Source organism: Callithrix jacchus, chromosome Y (genome assembly GCF_049354715.1).
Source record: "Callithrix jacchus isolate 240 chromosome Y, calJac240_pri, whole genome shotgun sequence".
NCBI classification, from domain to species: domain Eukaryota; kingdom Metazoa; phylum Chordata; class Mammalia; order Primates; family Cebidae; genus Callithrix; species Callithrix jacchus.
The window spans coordinates 7313910-7333991 of record NC_133525.1 but is presented as its reverse complement, the minus strand read 5'-3'; the positions used below and the strand labels follow the sequence as shown (position 1 = coordinate 7333991).

General features: G+C 37.5%; 2 protein-coding genes across 2 annotated transcripts in view; one reads left to right on the top strand and one right to left on the bottom strand.

The window, feature by feature from the left end:
* The window catches only part of LOC144581313 (THO complex subunit 2-like), a 130038-nt gene extending 110699 nt beyond the window's left edge, over positions 1–19339 (top strand). Inside the window, exons 22-33 of the mRNA XM_078364496.1 lie at positions 971–1135; positions 4794–5069; positions 6111–6252; positions 6689–6846; positions 7715–7843; positions 8189–8320; positions 8403–8587; positions 9093–9271; positions 9513–9615; positions 11096–11526; positions 11722–11780; positions 19082–19339. Coding sequence (XP_078220622.1) covers positions 971–1135; positions 4794–5069; positions 6111–6252; positions 6689–6846; positions 7715–7843; positions 8189–8320; positions 8403–8587; positions 9093–9271; positions 9513–9615; positions 11096–11526; positions 11722–11780; positions 19082–19210 — 2088 coding nt within the window. The 3' untranslated portion in view covers positions 19211–19339. The remainder of the gene's footprint in view (positions 1–970; positions 1136–4793; positions 5070–6110; positions 6253–6688; positions 6847–7714; positions 7844–8188; positions 8321–8402; positions 8588–9092; positions 9272–9512; positions 9616–11095; positions 11527–11721; positions 11781–19081) is intronic.
* On the bottom strand, positions 12838–14666 carry LOC100402839 (testis-specific chromodomain protein Y 1). Its single transcript, XM_002748910.6, has one exon. It carries the CDS (start codon positions 14180–14182, stop codon positions 13523–13525), a length of 660 nt encoding a protein of 219 aa, XP_002748956.4. The 5' UTR covers positions 14183–14666; the 3' UTR covers positions 12838–13522.
* Positions 19340–20082: the final 743 nt, after the last annotated feature.

Genomic DNA, 20082 nt, shown 5'->3' with positions numbered 1-20082 from the left:
AAAAATCTTGTTAAAGGAAGATGTTATAATTTGAAAAATGTCATTTTTGCACATCATGTGAATATGAGACATCCTAATCTAATGTGAAATAGATATTCATGAAATAGAGCCTATTTCTATGTAAATTATGATATTTAAGAGTTAGCTCCAAGCGGTGTTATATGTAAGACTGTGAATTAATTAAATATTACATCATTAAATTTCTACATATTCAAGTTGTTTGCATGTATATCTTTCCTGGTGTCTGGAAATCTCAGTCGTAATAGAATAGATGCTTGTTTGCACTCGTGCACGCTCTCTCTTTTCTTTTTCTTTTTCTTTCTTTCTTTTTTTTTTAGGCAAGGCCTCACCCTGCTACTCAGGTTGGAGTGCAGTGCATGATCTCAGCTCACTGCAGCCTTGACCTCCCTGGCTCAAGTGATCAGCCTACCTCAGCCTCCCAAGTAGCTGGGGACTATAGGCGTGCACACCTCGCCTGGCTGATTTTTGGATTTTTTTTTTGTAGGGTCGGACTCTGCCATGTTGCGCAGGCTGGGTTGCTCTCTCTCTTTTCTTTGTGTTATCGTTGATGATAGGTAAACACATTTTGTGGGCTAATCTTAGGTTTTGGTACTTGATATTTATAACTACATTCTGTAAATAAAGTTTTCTTCTTTTAAGGGCAAAGGAATTGACTTCGGTTTGCCTATGGTTATTATCTTATTTGATTTAGGTAAATATATTCCACTAAAAGTGATGAAATACAGCTTGGCGTTTAAGAGACCTAGTTGGCTAGTAAAGCCTTGGATCAGTCAACCAGTCAGGGCCTTGGCATCTTTTTTGTAAAATGATTATGTGATTATATTTGAAGATGGCCTCTAAAGTCTTTTTAAGTTATAAAATTTGGATTCTTAATTTTTAAAATGTTCCTAAAATGACTTCTTACTCACTTTGGAAAATATGTTGATTTTGTCTTATTTTTTAAATTTAGTGTCATGATACCCTGGTGCAGTTTGGCGGGTTTTTAGCATCTAATCTGAGCACAGAAGATTATATAGAGCGAGTGCCTTCAATTGATGTACTCTGTAACGAATTTCATGCACCCCATGATGCGGCATTTTTCCTGTCTAGACCAATGTATGCCCGTCATATTTCGGTAAGTACAAGTGCCTTTGCTGCTGCTTAAGAATGATCCAAATTATTTCTTAACGGTTTTATCTGTACGTACATTTCACTACATATTTTGGGGGAAGGTCTTGGCCCTTAAACTGGGATCCCTTCTTTGTTTCCGGTAGGGACACAGAGCTGTGTAGTAGAGGTATACAAAAAAGGTGATGAGAAATTTGGAGTGTAAGTGATCATTTAATCAGACATCTGCTGTTAGTTTTTAACGTATCAACTGCTACAGTTTCCCACTTCTTTTCTAACTGTTACTTGATTTAATTATCGCTTTATTAGCGCCATGCAGAAATTCTTGTGTTACGTATACACTCTGAAAGGGAAAAGACAATAAGAGAGTGGTGTTAGGCTGCTTCTTCCCCTTCAGATCCTCTCAATCCAGAGAATTGTATGCTGTCTTTGTGTAATGTCTTATTGTTGTCACACCCCATGGTAGCTCAGACTCAGCTATACAAGAGGGTACCTGATTTCTTGATGGACTGAGGTGAGAGAATTGCTTCATCTTAGGAATTCTGACCTGCTCTGTGCTAAGCGAACACACTAATCAGCATTACGGAACCCTAGCAAACAGGAACACCTGGTTGTCTGAGGTTGGCTGAACTTTGCCAGGTCAGAAAATGGAGCAGGCCGTTCAAGCTACCGTATCTCTCTTACTTGTGTAAAATACTGTCTTTGTCTTTTAAGAGATAACAAAAATCTAAACAAAGAAAGGGCATTTCCTTCTCAGGCTTATAAGAAAACAGAAAACTATATGGAAGTGGCTGTATAGCCAAATTGGAGATAAGTCTTTCATCTGTAAGCAACATGCCACTCTCTGGAAAAGGGGTTTCCCAGCAACCTTGGTTTCACTGGATGGGCATCCAAGCTGCCCCGAGGATCCTTGCTTTTGCTTCTTGACTGAAAGCCTCTGTTGAGGAACCTTCATTGAGACAATGAAAATGTATATTAGATGACTGCTGTGTCCCCTCTATAAATTGACTATCGGCAGGCTCTCTTGAGGATAATTCAGCCAAATGTTGCTCAGATTTTTTTTTTTTTTTTTTTGAGATGAAGTCTTGCTCTGTCTCCCAGGCTGGAGTACAGTGGTGCAATCTCAGTTCACTGCAGCCTCTGCCTCCTAGATTCAAGCAATTCTCCTACCTCGTGCTCCCAACTAGCTGGGATTACAGGTGCCTGCCACCACACACAGCTGAATTTTCTATTTTTAGGGGTTTCGCTATGTTGGCCATGCTGGTCTCAAACTCCTGACCTCAGGTGATCCAGCTGCCTTGGCCTCCCCAAGTGCTGGCATTACAGGCGTGAGCCACTGGTCTGGCCTGCTCAGATTCTTGAGGCGAGATTTTTGAACAATAGAAGTACAGCAATAATTGTGGATATCAGTTCTATTCCGTAAGTCTAGTTCCCTAGGTGATTTGAGATGTAGAACTATTATGTCTCTTCATTAGACTGAAGATGTGAACTTGAAGTGGGAGTGAAACTGACTTTAGACAAGCACATTCTCATCCTGGGTAACTATGCAGTATAGCCGTCTTTTCTGACCAAGTCTGTTTTTCTGACTAGATCGCGACTATGAGGTGACTAGCAATAGAAATCATAGATTCAGACCCAGAGGACTGGGGAGACGGGAGCTATCATGTAACCCCCTCATACCTATAAACTAATTTTTAGTTTTAATTGTTGAAGTTGAGGTCCACCTGGAGGCACAGGTCTGAAAGATAACGCTTTTACCTAGTTCATATTCTGGATTTTGCCCAGAACAGGTAACTGGGCTCTCTTATGCAGATAACATCAACCCTTTTTTATCCTGTTTTGTTAGAACCTTAGCAGAAGTCATTCTGCTCATCTAGATTAATATTATTTACCTTCAATAAGACCTGTCCTCTAAATTAAACTGTTTTCCCAACTGTTAATCCCTCTGGTTTCTGATGCAATTGGGACTGCTCTCATAACTAATGTTCTTTATAACTTTGTCACTTATGTGGTCTTAGTAGTTGTCAGCATGCTCTCTAAAATGGGGATGACAACATAAATCTTTGGACTTCTAAAACAATTGTCAAATTCTCAGGTCCTGTTTAAGAACCCTCCTTGAAGAAAGAGAATGTTGTGTACTTTTAGTGCCGTGAGCCTGGGAGCATAGCAGCACCCAGGGCACTCAGGAAGGAAGAAGGCAGGTAACTGAGCTGTAAGGAGCTGAGACTCTTTTGCCTGCCATAGTGTAGAACTGGAAGCAGAAGCTTTGATCATCTTGTTTTCAGTTACGTGTTTAGCACAAATAGAATGATTTAAGTTATATTCTAACATAAAGAGGAAACTAGTTTTAGGACTTCCCTTAGGTTATATTAAGGCTGATAACTAACCCAAACAGAATTATCTGGACGAGAGCCATTTCATCCTAAAGGGACTGAGGGACATGAAGCAATAGCAGCAACTGTGTGTGTGTGTGTTTGTGTGTGTGTGTGTGTGTGTGTGTGTGTGTGTAGAGAGAGAGAAAATATATTTGGCACACACACATCCCTGCAGCCCCTCCCATTGTACTAACATTCTTTCCCCCATACTATTAAGAATATGGCCTTCCTCTGACTTTTCCCCAAAATTAGGATAACCAGTCAGGTGAAAGAAGCTGCAGCATCAGTTCTCACATGCTTTAAACTTCAATATACCGCAACTTTTCACAGAAAAAATTATTTGGCTAAGCAGCAGGGTAATGATTTGATCCTACTTTGCCTGGGACTTTCCCAGTTTTAACACTAAAGTCTTATATCCTCAGAAACCCCTAAATCCCCAGGGTCACCCTACTTAGCAGCCTTAAAACAAATTTCTCATAGCTTTTCTTAATGTTGATTCAGCTTTTTTTTTTTTTTCTTTTTTCTTTTTTTGAGACAGTCTCCTTCTGTCACCCAGGCTGGAGTGCAGGGGTGGGATCTCAGCTCACTGCAACCTCCGCCTCTAGGGCTCAAGTGACCCTCACACCTCAACCTGGCACGTAGCTGGAATTACAGGCATGTGCCACCACACCCAGATAATTTTTTATATTTTTTGTAGAGATGGGGTTTGGCCATGCTGGCCAGGTTGGTCTCGAACTCCTGACCTCAAGTTATCTGCCCACCTCAGCCTCTTGATCTAGCATTTTAATTGACACATTTTAATAGTTGGTAGGGACTACATGTAGTGATGTGTCAACTACATCCTGTCCTAGTTGGCTGTTACTAGTTGCATTCTTCCTCTTCTCTCATGTTAAGACCTTCTGTTTGTTCGCTTGACTATCTCAAAAGCAGGATCGGAAACCCTTCATGTTCAATCCCTGATACAGGAGCCAGAGGGAGTAGGGTGGGGGAATGGAAGAGGGTGATATGCATATACCCTATTCACTTTACTCCACAGGTTAGATAAGAATCCTCTGAAAAATCTCCTAGTTATCACTCAGTCCTAAAGATTGGAATAGCTTCCAGGGATGATTTGTCTTAAAATAAATGTGGTTGGGAGGAAACTAGAATTTCTATAACAGTTTTGAGATTGGCCATCTTTTGATTCTTTAAAAGGGAATACAGATTTTTATACCATGAAAGTCAAAGCTATAAATTATGTCATGTGTGTATGTATGTATGTATGTATGTATTTGTACTTTTTACCTCTAGTCAAAGTATGATGAACTTAAAAAATCAGAAAAGGGAAGTAAAGAGCAACATAAAGTTCATAAGTACATAACATCATGTGAGATGGTGATGGCTCCTGTCCATGAAGCAGTGGTCTCCTTACATGTTTCCGAAGTCTGGGATGACATCAGCCCTCAATTCTATGCCACGTTCTGGTCATTGACAATGTATGACCTTGCAGTTCCACACACCAGCTATAAACGAGAAGTAAATAGACTTAAAATCCACATGAGAGCAATTGATGACAATCAAGAAATGGTAGGTTTTTGTTCTAGTACTTCAAGTGCAATAACTTTATGATATTCAGTGTTACCTATATTTCGAAATTGTTTTAGCTCTGGTTCCTTAAAATGGTGGTCTTGTTGCTATATAATATTCTTTTAAATGGGGTTTAATAGTTACTTCTGAGTGGAGGGCCAGGAGATTGGTGACTAGGTGGAGGTTATGATTAATCAAAAATTATTTGAGGGTCCTTTTCTACTGATGACTGTGCTGATAACTTAAAACGATTCATGTGACTAATAGCAAGAGCAGTAGTTCTTAAGAGGAGAGTCCTTCAGGAGAAGATTATTGAAAAGCTGAATCCTGAGCTGAACAGGCCTTGAAGGTAGATTAGGTTTGGAAATATGGAAGCAAATAGGATGGTCACCATAGGGTTCCAGCAAAGATAGGAAGTAGGTTGAGGTTTAGGGAGACCACTTTTACTGATTCACTTTCATGTAGTCAATGTACTTAGTGATACGTATGGAGAGTTATGATGGGGCCAGATTGTATAGGGCATTGAAAATCAGGGAGAAAAGTAGGCTTGGTACAACTGAGAGCTATTTTAGTTTTCTGAGCAGGGGAGTAATAATGGTAAAAAATGGTACTTAAAAATGATTACTCATGACAGCAGTATGAAAGATGCTTTTGACAGGGGAGAGGACTAGCATTAGGCTAAAGAGCAGCTAGGTGGCTTTTTAGGCAATCTATTGTGAGAGCATAGACTGATGGAGGTAGTGGCCTTGTACAAGACTTGTAAACAAGTCTTGGTATAAAGGAAAAGGAAGAGTCAAAGATTTCTCCATGCCTGAGACTAGTAGTAGTATTAGTGTAGCAAATTTAGCTGTTTTGATGGTGTATGAAGCCTCCATGACAGTGTTATAAATGTGTTGAATGAAGATTAAAGTAGGACATTCAAGTGGACCTATATTCATATTGAATTATAAACTATCAGCCCTTATCTCTGTAAACTTTTCAGTTGAAAGAAGAAAGGTAATGTGCATATGGTTAGAAAAGTATCTAATTTATTCCTTGTAGCCCCCAAATAAAAAGAAAAAAGAGAAGGAGCACTGTACTGCTCTTCAGGACAAGCTTCTTGAAGAAGAAAAGAAACAGATGGAACATGTACAGAGAGTTCTACAGAGATTGAAACTGGAAAAGGACAAGTGGCTTTTAGCAAGTAAGTTATTGGAATTGTTACATTCCTGATGCTGGTAAATGACAGAAAACAAAACGTCAGAATTTTAGAGATGTTAAAGTATATTATGTTTGTGTTTCAACTCAGTGTTCCCAATCTCATTCTTTCATTATTCGTTGATGCAGAATGAACTTCACATTCACTGGAGGAACTGATACATTTTAACTGCAATATTGACAGCTTGTCATTCAGTTTTTCTGTACAAAACATATTTTTGGAGAAGTCATAGGTAGAAAAAATGTCCACAGCATAAAAATGATAGTCTTATCTCAGGCATGAGCTTTGGTTACAAACTATGAGTAGTTTGTGGTTTTATCGTATTCTCTGCACTAAAGGTAAATAATATTGTCATGTTCAGTGGCTTTGAGGCCCTTGAGGAAGAATTTTACAACTTAATATATCCTTCCTTTATTTACAGAATCTAACAAAAATGAGACCATCACAAAATTTCTACAGCTGTGTTTATTTCCTCGATGTATTTTTTCAGCAATTGATGCTGTTTACTGTGCTCGTTTTGTTGAATTGGTACATCAACAGAAAACTCCAAATTTTTCCACACTTCTTTGCTATGATCGAGTAAGTTCTTTTTATTGCAACCTTAAAAAAATTCTCACACAAAGATAGCTAACATTATAATCTATAGAGGTATTATTTTGTGTGTGGTTAGAAAGCATGAACTCAAGAGCCAAGTGTCTAAACTTGAATCCTAGCTTTACTATTTTCTAGCTGTATGATCTTTGGCTAGCCCTTTAACCTCTCTGTGACTGTTTTCTTATCTGTAAAGCATAAATAACCTGCTTCATGATGAAATGAGCCACTCCACATTAAAAAAGCACCTGATATGTAATAGGCACTCAAGGTTAAACTATTAACTGAGTTTACATGTATTATCATAATTGGTAGAACTCTTTTCTCCACTCTTAACCTTCAGTTCTCAAAAAAAAAATTTACACCTTCACACACACATAAAAGCAGGGAAGCTTTTCAATATGGTCATATTCACATTTTGTGTTTAGCTTTTTTCTTATATTACTGCATTTTGTGTTTTAAAAACATAATGTATGTTCCAGCACGTCAGCTGCCTGTTTCTAATTTACATCCGCATTTCCTCTGTTTACTCTCCCCATAAACCCAGTCATATGTGTGGCTAAGTCATTAAGAAACTATTATATAATAATAATGATAGGTTTTTGTTTTTTTTTCTGTCACTGTAAATCAGCTTTCCTTATAAAAATTGTTTTTCTGGGTATTTGCTTTATGAATGCACTATTTCCCCACAAAAGCCAAACTCTCCAAAGGTCTCTGGAGTGTCAGTATATAAAGGGAATATACGTTTTTGACTAAGCTTACCTGTTTATTATGACTTGCTATAAGAGAATCTTCTAATATTTCAACTGATTTTGACCTTGATTTGTTTATATTTTTAAAACATTTTTTCCTGTAGGTTTTCTCTGACATAATTTACACAGTTGCAAGCTGTACTGAAAACGAAGCCAGTCGCTATGGAAGGTTTCTTTGCTGCATGTTAGAGACTGTGACCAGGTGGCATAGCGATAGAGCCACATATGAAAAGGTATCACTAATAGAAACCCTTACATTTTGCCTGTGTATATAATGACCGCACCCAGTAATGTCTAGATTGTTGAGTTTTAAAAGAGGAGCTGAGTTTAAGATTCAGTTGTAACACCATGTTTATAAGCACAATGAATTCGTTAAAAAGTGCTGTATACCTTTTTATTCTATCTCAAACTGACATTCCAAATTAATATCTTTATATAAGTTGAACTTTTTATGACTATCCAAATACACATGATGGTTTTATGTGGAAACATTGATCTAGTCTACTTAAGTTTCCATTTCTGCTATTTTGTGGATCACAATTTTTTTTCTTTAAACGTGACAAACATTGTTTCCTTAGGAATGTGGAAACTATCCAGGATTTTTTGCCACATTACGGGCAACTGGATTTGATGGTGGAAATAAGGCTCATCAATTAGACTATAAAAATTTTCGACATCTTGTACATAAATGGCATTATAAACTAACCAAGGTAAAAAAAAAATTAAATTTTTCAAAGGTAAATTTTTCTCTTTATACCTGCATAATAATGAATCTTAAAATGTTTGTTGTAGGCATCGATACATTGCCTTGAAACAGGCGAATATACTCACATCCGGAATATCTTGATTGTGCTAACAAAAATACTTCCTTGCTACCCAAAAGTTTTGAATCTGGGTCAAGCTTTGGAAAGAAGAGTACACAAAATCTGCGAAGAAGAAAAAGAGAGGAGGCCAGATCTATATGCATTGGCTATGGGGTAACAAAATTATATTTTAATGTGATTTGTAAGACTAGATGACAGAAGGATTCTGAAGACTTTAAAATGTTTTACAGTGTTGAAGTTTATCTTCTGCCTTCAGGAGATTATGGGAGATAATGGGATCATGTTCCCACAGGCTGGTGAGAGTTACCATTTCTGATGATCAACTTCCGGTCTATACTGGATGATAGTTTCAAAAGTCATATATAATACTTCTTGATTGGGAGGAAATATAATTTTATCATCAAAGTTACCAGATCTTCAAGAATAAAAGAAAAAAGCCATCTTAGTTTTAGGATTAGTTTATAGTGAAATTGTTATTTTTAAGAAAGTTGGGCATTCTATAGGAACCTTCAAGAACTTACTAAAAATTCGTATTTTTTTTTTACTTCCCTAGAACCACAGAGTAGAATGAATAACTTGCTAATTCTATTCTTATAAACCTCATGTTTGTGTTTTTTGATTTGTGTTTGTACATTTAAACACTTTGTGTGACTTTCAGCTACTCTGGGCAGTTGAAAAGTAGAAAGTCATACATGATATCTGAAAATGAGTTTCATCACAAAGACCCTCCTCCAAGGAATGCAGTTGCCAGTGTGCAAAATGAGCCTGGTGGTGGGCCTTCTTCATCATCAACAGGAAGTTCATCTAAATCGGATGAAAGCAGTACTGAGAAGACTGGTATGCTTACTTGTAGAAGCTTATAAGTAATATATTTTACCTCAACAAAGTGAAATGTTTTGTATCACAGAACAAGTACAATGCTGGCTTAGTATTACTTTTTATTCCCTAGATAGGAGTATATAAGTGTTAAGTATTCAGCCTGCTCCTTCTTTCTAATTATTCTCTAATCATTTAGCTGTGAAACTGTAGTTTATTTACATCTAAGGGCTTGTTAAATAAAACCTTACTTTTATTTCAGATAAATTAAGGGAGAGATCTCAGTGTGGTGTGAAAGCTGTTAATAAATCGTCTAATACCACACCTAAAGGGAATTCAAGCAATGGAAATAGTAACTCTAACAGGTAGGAACACTGTGCCATGTGTCATTATTCTAAATTCTTTTTTAAAATGATTTTTACGTATTTTTTTTTTTTTTTTGAGACGAGGGTCTTGCTATGTTGCGTAGGCTTTTCTTGAACTTCTGGCCTCAAGCAATCTGCCTTGCCTTGGCTTTCTATAGTGCTGGGATTAGAGGCACGAGCCACTGCGCCTGGCCCTCATAATTCTGATTTCGTATGTGGACCCGCATGAGTAGAAGGGGAGTGGTTGTTGAGTAATGTGAAAAGTCATTTATGTTGGACTTTGAAATTTTCTTTTTACCCTATTTTGCTGATATGCTTTACATCCTAATTATGTTTCATATCGTTATGCTTTGTATAACAACTTTGTTTCTCCTGGTGGGATATGCAGGGGAATATAGATGTGAAGTTAAAAAAATATTTTAGGATAGAGTGATTGCTGTGAACAATCTGAGTAAGGGCAGACATAAGAAAAGCCTACACTAATTTAAGTAGTGCTCCATCCAGCGAAGTAATCCGTTTCCTGATGGTATTTCCCTTGGTTGGTTTGTGAGGTATATATTTGGTTTTTACCATGTTATTCTGATAGGTTACGAATGTATTCCAAAAGAGAGGCTGACATTATTTTAATAATAATTTTCTTTTTTTTTTTTTTTTTTTTTGAGGCAGAGTCTCTTTCGATCACCCAGGCTGGAGTGCAGTGGTATGATCTTGGTTCACTGAAACCTCCGCCTCCTGGGTTCAAGTGATTCTTATGCCTCAGCCTCCCCGGTAGCTGGGATTACAAGCTACAAGCATGTGCTACCACACCTGGCTAATTTTTTGTGTGTTTTCAGTAAAGATAGGGTTTTGCCATGTTGACCAAGCTGGTTTCAGACTCCTGGCCTTGTGTGATCTGCCTGCCTTGGCTTCCTAAAGTGCTGGGCGTGAGCCACCATGCCTGGCTAATAATTATTGTTAATATGCAATTCATGAATTTGTTTTTCATTTACTGGATAAAGAAATAGTTTTTTTTTTTTTTTGGAGACGGAGTCTTGTTCTGTCACCCAGGATGGAGTGCAGTGGCCTGATCTTGGTTTGCTGCAACCTCTGCCTCTCAGGTTCAAGCGATTTTCATGCCTCAGCCTCCAGAGTAGCTGGGATTACAGGCGTGTGCTACTTTGCCCAGCTAAGTTTTTTATATTTTTAGTGGAGACGGGATTTTACCATGTTGGCCAGGCTGGTCTCAAACTCCTGACCTCAAGTGATCCACCCTCCTCAGCCTCCCAAAGTGCTGGGATTACAGGCGTGAGCCACTGCACCTCGCCATTGTTTCTTCCTTTTTACTTGTCTTAAAGTTGTCCTTTAGTTTTCAAAGGACACTACCTTAGTTCTAGTATTTTTTGAACTTAGTAAGAAAGCCTTTATGATATATTTTATCATAAATCAGACGGGATATGTTTTATGATTATTTGTCTTAAAATCCCATGTTTTTATTTTTAAGCAACAAAGCTGTTAAAGAAAATGACAAAGAAAAAGGGAAAGAGAAGGAAAAGAAGAAAAAAGAAAAGACTCCAGCTACTACTCCAGAGGCCAGGGTACTTGGTAAAGATGGTAAAGAAAAACCAAAGGAGGCGCGGCCAAATAAAGATGAAAAAGCAAGAGAAACCAAGGAAAGAATGCCAAAGTCTGACAAAGAAAAAGAAAAATTCAAGAAGGAAGAAAAAGTTAAAGATGAGAAATTCAAGACCACTATCCCCAATGCAGAATCAAAATCAAGTCAAGAAAGGGAAAGAGAGAAGGAGCCATCCAGAGAGAGAGATAGAGAAAAGAAAATGAAATCAAAGGAAAATGTTAAAGGAGGAGAAAAAACGCCAGTTTCTGGGTTTCTGAAGTCACCCGTTCCCCGATCAGATATTCCAGAGCCTGAAAGGGGCAAGTTTACCTTTCTATCTGTGTGCTTACCTTATCTTATTTTAATGTATAGTTGGTTAGTGTCTCCTTGTTTTGGTAGGTTACGTAGGGTTTTTGCTAGGGGAACGTGATTGCCTTACAAGTTGATTTTTTTTTAAGTGTTTAGAAAACAAAAAAAATATATCTTATTCTGACTGTTTCTTTTTGTCTTAACAGAAAAAAAACGCCGCAAAATTGATACCCACCCTTCTCCATCACATTCCTCCGCAGTAAAGGTTAGTATAGCCTGGAAAAGGCAGCATCCACTTTAGGCTCACCTGTTTGGAATACCAGTGTCCTGACTTCCTTCAAGTCTTATGCCAGGCATTCACTGGAGCCACTGGAGGTTTATATTGCATTACAAAATGAATTTTTCTATACTGGTGGACTGATTTTTCCTTCCCATTATTTTTATAAAAATGTTCAAATTTCAAGGACTTGGCACTAATTTTGGAGTGTTTCAAAATGCAAGAGAAGTTCTACCCAGAAGTGCCTCAACTGCTTTAAGCAGACTTTTTTGGAGTGCAATGGTAGCTACAGGCAAACAAATCTTTTCAGCAGAATGAAGCCTATTTTGCAGCATGAATATTGCTTACCGTAATTAAAATAGAAATCTGCTAAGCATGATTTCTTTACTGGTGGACCAAATGAAATTTTGAAACAGAGCCAGTTGACCATTACTAACTGATTTATGATGAAATGTCTGTGGGTATTAGGTAAATAAGCACTAATTTTTAACAGTTTATGTCAGCCAGTGTACCTGCATCCTAAAGTTGTGCCATTGTTTTTAGAATATATTGTATTAATCAAAAGTCTCAGCTGTACTGGGAGAACTTGCATGTACTTTTATTTTTTTCTGATTTGAATGGATGTTTTACTTGAAGTAGATATTGGGATTATTCTGAAATATGCCATTGAAGAACAAGTCAAAATAACACAATAGACACATCAGCTTAATATTTTTGAAAATTCTAAACATTCAACTTGTTTTTGTTTTTTGGTGTTAGCTATAACGTCACAATACTAATGAGAGTTTTCAATACCTGAGGTATTTGTGCCACTACAAAGTCAAAGGCAATATCTCAGATGTTATTTGGGCGAGGGGAGCAGAGACTGACACTTACTTACCTCATTTGACTCTGCATTCTAGGATATAAAAATAAGAAAAACAAATATTATCACAAATTTTCATGTTACTTAAATCTAATAGAGCACCATTCTCACCTTACTTCCAGTACTGATAACAATTAGAACATGAAAGGAAAATTTAGTGCTCAAAAGTGTGCTTTGAAATTTCAGCTCTTGTGTGCATAAAATAATGATATCTGAGCAAAAAGTTGTTTTATTGTTTATTCTAAATCGACAGTGTTCAAAAATTTGATACTATTAAATAAAGATCTTAGATGTTTTCAATTCTTTCTCCAAGACTTAGCTATTATTGAAATTATGATGGGTTATGAAGATGAATTAGGGCATCTTCCGGTAATAATATATTCTGCTAAGCTCCGTACTTGTGTCCTAAGCAGACAGACTGGTTATTAAATCTCATCAATTTTTGTTTGACCGTACTTTAACATGGATTCCATCCCTTCTGCTGTGCTGCAGATTTTCTTCAGCGTTTTACACTCTCTCTCATTGGCCTGTTCCAACTCCATCTTAATATTACAGCATACAAGGGCCTTACACTTTTCCAGTATAACAGGATTACAGGAGGCAAGTCTGTTAATTTGAATCATCACCTCTCGGGTGAAAGTTGAAGTCAAGAACACCTGAGAGACCAGGCCTTTGGCAGATGCCTCCCGTGCTGGCAGCTTTCACCCACCAATCAACCTTCCATTGGCGGATGCTCCACCCATGATTCTTGGAAATGTAACAGTAGTACAGCCATCTGGAGTCTGTCCAGAGGTCATATATGCGGTTTGAAACCAAGCCTATTCATTAGCCCAAACCAAGTCACAAAGAGGTAGTATAGTTGCACCTAGTTTAGTGGCTGGGCCGTTGACAGATACGACAGTAAGTTTTTAAAAAAATGAATGAAAACATTCACAAAGCTCTTAATGTCCACCATTTCAGGGCTCATTCTGTTTCTGTCATTCCTTAAATTCTTCACAATGTACCCAAAATCAAGACCAGCGCGAAAGACACTGCCAGGGGCGCTGAACAACACAAGCTTGCTGTCATCCACAGTAGCCCTTTCCAGAGCATTCATGATTTCTTTAATAACTTCCGTGTTCAGTGCATTTTTCTCTGTTGATATAGTGGATAGCAATATGTGGGTGAATCTCTCGTCTTTCTTGACTGCAATGTCTCTGTATCTGTTGTCACTTTCTTTTAAGCTTATGAAATACATCCTCTTGGTAGAAGGCTGGTCTTTTCTCTCATCAATAATCTCTTTTGTCCCACCTTTCACTCTCCGAACAGATGTATGCCTGTTTGTTGTCCCATTGGCTGTTGAAGGGTCCATCAATACCCCTATACTTTCTTTGTTATCTGACTCTGTGGCCATGGCAGCAGTAACTGAGTCAGACATCTGAGACACTGGTGGTTGTGTGTGGGTCCTGTTTTCTATTCCATCCTGTTCTGTGTCAGGATCTGCTGAAATTCTGATGTGTTTGTCTGCTGCCGCCTTAAACGCCATCTTGTCCTCCTGAACTGGTGCAACAGGATCTAGTTTCAGAGGTTTCAAAACGGCACTGTGTTCTGGCCGTTAACTGGGCTCTCTGAGGTACAGGTGTCTTGATAGTTGAATTTATGTGCTCCAAATGTTTTGGGTCAGTGAGAAGTGCAGCAGTGTTTATTCTAATGTTCTGTCTGGCAGCAAGCAACTGGTTGTTTTTGGATTTGTTGTGGTTGCCAGTCGATGGCCTTTTAGGAAAGTTCGTAGGGAAGCTGAATGTGGAAGTTCTGAAAGTTCGTTTTCTGACATTGTTTGAAGAAGTCGTCCTTGTTCTGATCCACGTCGATTTTTTTTCTGCTTTTGTGTCTGTCGTCTGTTAAAGTCACAAATACATTGTCCACAGTTTGTGAGGTTCTGCTCTGGTTCCCAAGTGTCATCCCGTTTGTCTTAACCTTTCCACCGAACCAAATATTCTGTTTTCCCATTTCTGTGTTGTCTTTTGTCAATAATAGCTTCAACCTCAATCTCCTGGGTAGCCATGAAGAGAGGGACACAATTGAGACAGTTGCTGTTTTAAGCTTTTCTCAGTTGTGTCTCTTCATAGCCACTTCTTTTGGCCTCTGGTGCTTCACCAGGTGCTATGTATGGATGAGCCTCTTCCTCTTCGTGGACACTGCTGTAGTAAAACATGTGTGAAGAAGCAGTCAAAGAGCCTTAGCCTCTTCACACTTAAATCTTTGAGGGACAGCTTGGACTTGGTCTTATCATGCCAAGAAATCTGGCTAGGTAGCTTTCGGTAAGATTGGCTAAATCCACAGCTTTGACTCTTCTATAGTGCACAAAGTATTCTACATGCCTGTTACTCTCTTTTTTTTTTTTTTTTTTTTTGTTGCCTTGGTAATTATATTTAACGTTCTAAAGTTATAACATTTTAAAAGTCATACTGGCTTACCTGCAACAGCATGAAAACCCATACTTTATATGTTGGTCCTTCTTATTGTTGTTATTCATTTCTCAAAATTATATCTGTAATTATTGTATGTCAAAAACCCATACAAAATTTTAGTGACAACTTTTTATTAAATGTATTAGTTCTGCAAATTATTTGTAGAACAGATTGTGGAGCTACACGTTGTAAACTTTTTTATCTTTTATAATTGTTTATATATTTGTCTCTATTTTAACTCTTATTTATGTATACTGTTATTCAGTGTCTGTTTGTTTTACCCTTAAGTATTTATAACGCATTTCTTAAAAAGCCATCTAATAGGAAAAAGCCCCAGATTTTATCTGGGAATATTATGCTTTCTTTCTCACTTTTGATGGACAATTTTTTGCACAAAAGTTTTCTGTTTGAAAGTTTTTCTTACATCACTTGAATTGTGCTAGTCTGCTACTTTGTGGTCTCTGAGTTTTCAGATAAAAAAATTATTGATTATATTTGAGAGGTTTTTGTACATAACTCATCATTTCTTTTGCTGCTTTCAAGTTTGTTTTTGTTTTAAATGGCTAAATTATCATGTAAGTTTATGTGTGTGTCTTTCAGTTTATCACATTCGAAATTTTTTGGGGGTTGAGATGTTCATTTATTTCCCCATATTTATACAATTTTTGACCACTGCTCTTTAAGTCCTTGTTTTGATTTTCTGTCTCTTACTTGGAACCTCCAAAATGTGTAAGTGTGGCCGCCTGATGACTTCCCACAGGTTTCTAGGCAGTGTGGACGTACGTTCAACTCTTATCTTGTTTCCTTCTTGACATAATAATTTCAGTTAATTGTTCTTTAGGTTTTCTGATATTTTGGCTTTTCCTCTACTTAAGCCTACTTTTAATATTCTATAGCGAATTTTTGTTTCAGTTGTTTTACTTTTCTCTTTATGATTGTTCAGTTATTAAAATATTATCACTCCCTTTTTAAATTTATTCATGAATTTTCTGTGCTCCTTTAGGTTATTTTGTTATATTCCTATGAACATTAATTTCAAAAATTATTTTTTAGTAAACCTGCCATTTGAGCTGTCTAGGAGAACCTTGTGTTTCATATTATTTTTTGTTCCTGGAATGAGCTGTAGTTTTCTTTTTTACTTAATGTACTGTGATTTCATTAATGGTTGACAAGGGCAATTAAATTTTAAAATGCTGTTACCTTGAAAATCAGGATTTATTTTTCTGCATTGCTTGAAAGCGTTTTGTTCAGTCATCATGTCGGCTCTATCTGTATGGAAAATCAGTCGTACCAAATTTATTTTTGGGTCTTCTTTAATCCTGCACAGTTCTGGGGTACATGGCCTCATCGTAACAATTTATTTATCTATACTTTCATGCATACGTATTTATTTTGAATATTTTTATACACCAATGTCTGACTTCTTAAAAGGAAAAAAATAAGAAAATTAAAAAAAATAGAAAAAAATGTGTTGTGGCTCTTTACAATTTATTCTGAATGTTGGTTGAACAGGAGGAGGGAAAGTCTACACAGGGTTTGGAAATGAAACCATGACTATTCACCTCTGTCAGTACCTCTGTTATAAGAAGCACCATTCATTGCATAAGTCATTTTGAGAGTTTTAAGGCACAGTGTTTTCTGTTTTTCTGACTCTTGCCAGCTGCTTCAGAAGGTTTTCCAATTGGCATGCCACGGAGATGGTTAATAACAAATAAATAGCTATTGTTGATCTGTTTCATAAAATTGATAACGTTTAATTATTTTTTCCTATGGTAATTTCCTTTTGAAGCTGTAAACTTTCAGATGTAGTCTGGAATTCCAAAAAAAATTGCAGTATGTTTATTTTTTACTGTATCTAGTTTTGACTTGAAGAGCCACACATAGAGTACTCTGTAGTCCATTGTCATGCCTTTCCCAAAATTGGTATTATTTTACTTTTGGCCCCTGAGTAATTTCACCTAAAATAAGACTAGCATAGTAATTATATAAATGAATCCTTTTTCTAATAATGCATTTGCACTTGTGTGTGCCTTTTTATGAAGGAGCACATGTTGAAAGAAATTAAAAGTATAACATTATTACAAGTGTAAAATTAACTATGCTAATATTTACGTTCTTGTCTTCCATGACGATTATCTTATTTGATCCTTACGTTTTCTTTCATTTAAAAATAATTGGTAATGTACTTAACACAACATGGTACTGGTACGAAAACAGAGATTAGAAAATTGCAACTGGGCAGATACCTCAGAAAGAATACCTCACAGCTATAACCATCTGATCTTTGAGATACCAGACAAAAACAGGCAATGAGAATAGAATTCCATATTTATAACATGGTGTTGAAAAAAACTGGTTAGGCCGCGTGCTGTCGCTCGTGCCTGTGGTCCCAGGACTTCGGGAGGCTAAGGCGGGTGGATCACAGGGTCAAGAGGTCGAGACCATCCTGGTCAACGTAGTGAAACCTGTCTCTACTAAAAATACAGAATGTTCGCTTGACATGGTGGCCCGCTTCTGTAACGGTAGTTACTCAGAAGGCTGAGGCAAAAGAATTGCCTGAATCCAGTAGACAGAGGTAGCGGTGAGCCAAGGTCATGCCATTGCACTCCGGCCTGAGTAACAGGAGTAAAACTCTGTCACACAAAAAAGGTAAATAAATAAATAAAGAGAAAAGACTGGTTAGCCGTACTTAGAAAGCTGAAACAGAATCCCTTCTTTACAAATTATTCAAAAAATAACTCTAGATGGATTAAAAATTAATCATGAGGCCTAAGACTATAAAAAACATGGAAGAAAACCTGGAAAATACCATTCAGTACCGAGGCATGGTCAAGGACTTTACACTCAAGCACGAGAAGCAATGGAAACAAATAGACAAGTGTGACCTAATTAATCCCAAAAGTTTATGCACAGCAAAAGAAAACATGAATAGTGTGAACTGGCAACAAAGAAAATGTTAATATACTTTTGTAATCTACCCCTCTGAAAAGAAAGATATATCCAGAATCTACAAAGAACTTAAACAAATTTACACGATAAAAACAATCACCGGCATAAAAAAAGTGGACCAAAAATATATTCAGACACTTTTCAAAAGAGAACTTTCATGCAGTCAAGAAACATGTTTAAAAAAAAACCCATCATTACTGGTCAGTGGAGAAATGCAAACCCAAAGCATATTGAGATACCACCTCACCTCTGTTAGTATGTCGATAATTAAAACAATCAAGAGACAGGAAATGCTGGAGAAGATATGGAGACAGGAATCCCTTTACAATGTCGGTAGGAGTGTAAATTAGATTCACCACTGGAGAAGACGGTGTGGCAATTCGTCAAGAATCCAAAAATAGAAATGCAATTTGATCTAACAATACCATTACTGGGTTTACACCCAAAGGTTTATAAATCATTTTATTATAAAGAGACATGCACACATATGTTCATTGTAGCCGTGTTTACAAGAGAAAAAACTGGGAACCAACCCAAATGCCCATCAGTGATAGACTAGGTAAATAAAACATTGCACATATATGCCATGGAATACTATGTTACCATCAAAAAACATGAGTTCATGTTTCTTGCTGGGATATGGATAAAACTGGACACCATGATTCTCAGCAAACAGACACAACACTGCGTATGCTCACTCATAAATGAGTGTTCAACACTGAGAACATATCAACACTCGGAGGGGAACATCACACACTGGGGCCTGCAGGTCAAAGGGTTTAGAAAAGAAATAGAAAGGAGTGCGGGGATTTGGAACAGATAGCAAGGGGAACATTACCTAATGCAGATGATAGGGTGAGGGATGCAGAAATCAACCACCATACCGTGTGTATTAGTAACCATGGGAACAGCAAGGCTTGGGCCTGGAATTTTCTGGACACATTATAACCTGAAACGTACTGACAGGTACTTTCACTAATACATTTTGGGACCATCTTACCTATTCAGTTTTCCTCATTACTCAGGTGAGAAGGCATAAAGCGGGCACAGGGGTGACATGGCTTGGAAACGGATTATGTCAGATTCCAGGAAGAAGAAAGCAACCAGCAAAGACCCCACATCAGGAACCAGGGTTGTGTAGCAGCTTCTTTTGACCACCACCCTTACCCGTGCACCCTGACTCATGACCTAAGTTTGTATCTATTTTGGAGAATGAAAGGCACAATTTTAGAAGACACACAAAACCTTGCCATCTAAAGACAAACCAAGCTGTCATTGTGGTGTTTATTTCTAGCATTTTGTCTGTTTTGTTTCTTCATATTTCTGCTACATTGCAGTGATTTCTGAGCACGCTCCCTGCACTCTATGATCTTCCTCTGGTGAGGAGGATTTTGTCAAGAGAAGAAAAGTGCAGGGTGATCAGCTGTGGACCTGGGTACACGTTGGGCTGACCCATATCTTGTCTGGCCCTCACAGTATGTGCACATTTGCTCCTTATTTCCATCTACCTATGACATCAGCATCTCTCTTAAACTACCGGTGCCTACTTATATGTAGGTCTCCCACTACCCAAGTGTGTAACTCTAGACAAATTCGTGTAACCTCTTACTTGCAGAATAGGGATCCTGCTAGGAACTGCCATCGGGACTCCTGCTAAGGTTAAGTGGGAGTGGTTAACAACCGCCTAGGTGAGCACTCTGAGCATTCATGAAATATTAATTTTTTATTATCAACTGCTGCCTAATCGTCTTCTAGGATTGATCATCATATTCGCTTAACTACATTCATCTTGATAGTTATTATTTCTATTTTCAAAACTGGAGAAATATACTTCATTGAAAGCACTATAAATAACCTGCTAAAATTGTTTAGATTTTTAATAAGTCTTTATTAAGGCCTCAAGGGCCAGGCCAATCACAGACTAACCTCAGCCTTTGCAGCCTCAGGAACAATAATAAAGTCCTTTCAATTAGTTATATTCTGGGGTCCAAAATCTCTAGTGTTCAAGCAGAATCCAGATTGGCTT

What these genes read in the sequence shown, in the direction of transcription:
- LOC100402839 (XM_002748910.6), bottom strand. Translation starts at nt 14,182, where the DNA reads ATGGCGTTTAAGGCGGCAGCAGACAAACACATCAGAATTTCAGCAGAT.